Raw genomic sequence first — 2,269 nt, 5'->3', positions numbered from 1 at the left:
CATACATGCTGCTGTGTTTTCAGTGACGCTGCCTGCACTCACATTTTTATCCAAATCCCTTTTTCAAAAGATACTGTTGTTGTCTCTATGCAGATGGATCATAAGGTGCAACATATTTACAAAGAAAATACTTAAATTAACAACAACCACAAAAATATATATTGCAAGGCAGGAATAGTGGTAATCCAGAGTAATTTCTGGTGTATATTCTGGTGTTTTCTTTTTCCATTTCAGAAAGCCTTTACCCAAATTAGAATTATAACAAATAATTTTTCTAAAAAAGCGCTGCTCAGTAGCAGGGTTCTTTGGACTAACCCGGAATATTAAGCTGAGATCTGCACAAGGAAGTGCTGGAAATGCCATCCTGTGCCCAACAGGAAGAACCTGTTGAGCACAAAAACTCTAAACATATCAAACAATATCTCTCCATGGTTTAATATGGTGTGCAGGAGGTCAAAGAAAATTTAATTATGTTTTCCAATGCTGTAAACATTTGTATAATAAAAACATGTAAATAATGATTTGCATCATAGCCATAGTGATCAGTGGTTGCAGTGTGGTGCCAGGCAAACAAAGCGGTGAGTGTGTCTCGGCCCATGGATCCCAAAGGGAAAGAAAAGAGGATTCAAAGAATGGAGCGAATCATTTGCTTTCATTATCAATGAGGAAGAATTGCCTGCATTTTTGCTTTGTAAAGAAGTTGTCAAAAAATAGAAATAAAGATCTGGAAAGGCATTTTCAGGGAAGGCAAATTAAATATGCAGCCCACCACCAAGTTGGGAGTGAGAGAAAAAGTGCGATTGCAGAACTTCTGGAGAGCAAAGATAGATTTAAGAAGCGGATTGCATCTCCAAACTCCACTACTGCTGCTAGTTTTTTTGCAAGGATGGAAAACAATCCACAGATCAAACAGGTAGCGCTCTGATGCAGGTAGGTATGTGAACTTTCTTGTATTTTTTTCCCCCAAATCCTCAAAATATAAATCACACCAAGGAGCGATGGTGACGGAGGATGTAGGATTTCAGGGTTGGAGAGCTGTGCTCTGATGGATGTCAGTTCCTGATGACTCAATCACCTCCTCCCAACAGAAACACGTCCACCATGGAAAGATTCCTTTATCGTGTTTCTATCATTTCATCAATGCAACAACCAGCGTTCACTGCTCGTCCCTCACCACATGCTGCTATGTGACATTTGCTCCAGCATAAACATTTAATCATGAATGCTTATTATAGACAGATTTATTTTTTGTTTTTTGGTCCAATATGTCTCTTTGATCATTTTGGGTTGCTGACCCCTGACCTAAAGTGCTCAACCAGGGAAAGTAGCACTTAGGAGTAACAGAGAGAGGAGAAAGTGGCTCACCTTCATCTGTTTTTAAACTGATGAATTTACTGACGAACATAAGGACGAGGACCCAGCCACAAGCCCCGAGGAGCAGCCATTGGTGCCGCATGATGCCCACATTAGCCCGCGGCCATGGAAGGCGAAAACCCGCACCTGCTCCGATGTTTCTATGCAGCCACAGAAATAACACATATAATTACCCATGTTATATGTATATAAGGAGGTTTCGATGTGATGAATCACTATACAGCAGACAGAGTAGTTCATTTAAATGTTCTCTACTGGCTAGCTGGGTCAGTTAGCAAACCACGCCTGCCTGTCCCCGACGGTTAAGAGGCTTTAATTTATCATTTTAAGATTTATAAATAACCCAAAAATCAGAGAGCCATCTATGCAATTCCGCTTACCGTTAAATTGAATTGATTCACAGCTAAATGGAATCAGGACTAAGCGGTTGTCAGCGCTACAGGAGCTGCGTCCACAACATCCTCCTGCAAACAACTGAACACCTCCCCCTAGCGATACCACCGCGTCACTGCATGTTTTAGTTTTTCCCTGTTCTTCTTCTTTTTCTATTATGGCGGATTTAAGGTGCATACCGCCACCTACTGTACATCAGTGTGTAGCAACATTGCCTTACATCAAATTATATATTTTTTAATTCTGTATTCTGTAGATAAATAAATAATGCTTTCCTTAATCTGTGAATATCTTTTATATTTCCTTCATTTCCCAATATTTCTTTAAGATTCCATTATTTGCCTGTCAACCAACATTCTTAATTTCTCCCTTTTATGTTCCTTCACTTTTATCACAATTTTTCCTCCCTATTAAATATAAATTGTCATTTACATTATTATTTCTTCCCTTCTGTTTCTATTAGTAATTATTGCATTTAATACTGATTTCTGTATCTTATATA

At 39.0% G+C, this 2,269-nt stretch overlaps 1 protein-coding gene across 1 annotated transcript in view; it reads right to left on the bottom strand.

Moving 5' to 3' along the window:
- chst10 (carbohydrate sulfotransferase 10) overlaps positions 1–1,863 on the bottom strand; it is a 14,202-nt gene extending 12,339 nt beyond the window's left edge. The window contains exons 1-2 of the mRNA XM_015388934.1: positions 1,755–1,863; positions 1,451–1,514 (exon numbers count right to left, since the gene is read on the bottom strand). Coding sequence (XP_015244420.1) covers positions 1,451–1,456 — 6 coding nt within the window. The 5' untranslated portion in view covers positions 1,457–1,514; positions 1,755–1,863. The remainder of the gene's footprint in view (positions 1–1,450; positions 1,515–1,754) is intronic.
- Between the last annotated feature and the right edge of the window lie 406 nt (positions 1,864–2,269).

The sequence above is a fragment of the Cyprinodon variegatus genome, unplaced genomic scaffold, assembly GCF_000732505.1.
Source record: "Cyprinodon variegatus isolate N-32 unplaced genomic scaffold, C_variegatus-1.0 Scaffold443, whole genome shotgun sequence".
NCBI classification, from domain to species: Eukaryota; Metazoa; Chordata; class Actinopteri; order Cyprinodontiformes; family Cyprinodontidae; genus Cyprinodon; species Cyprinodon variegatus.
The sequence above is the reverse complement of the archived record's forward strand: the minus strand, read 5'-3'. Positions and strand labels throughout refer to the sequence as shown.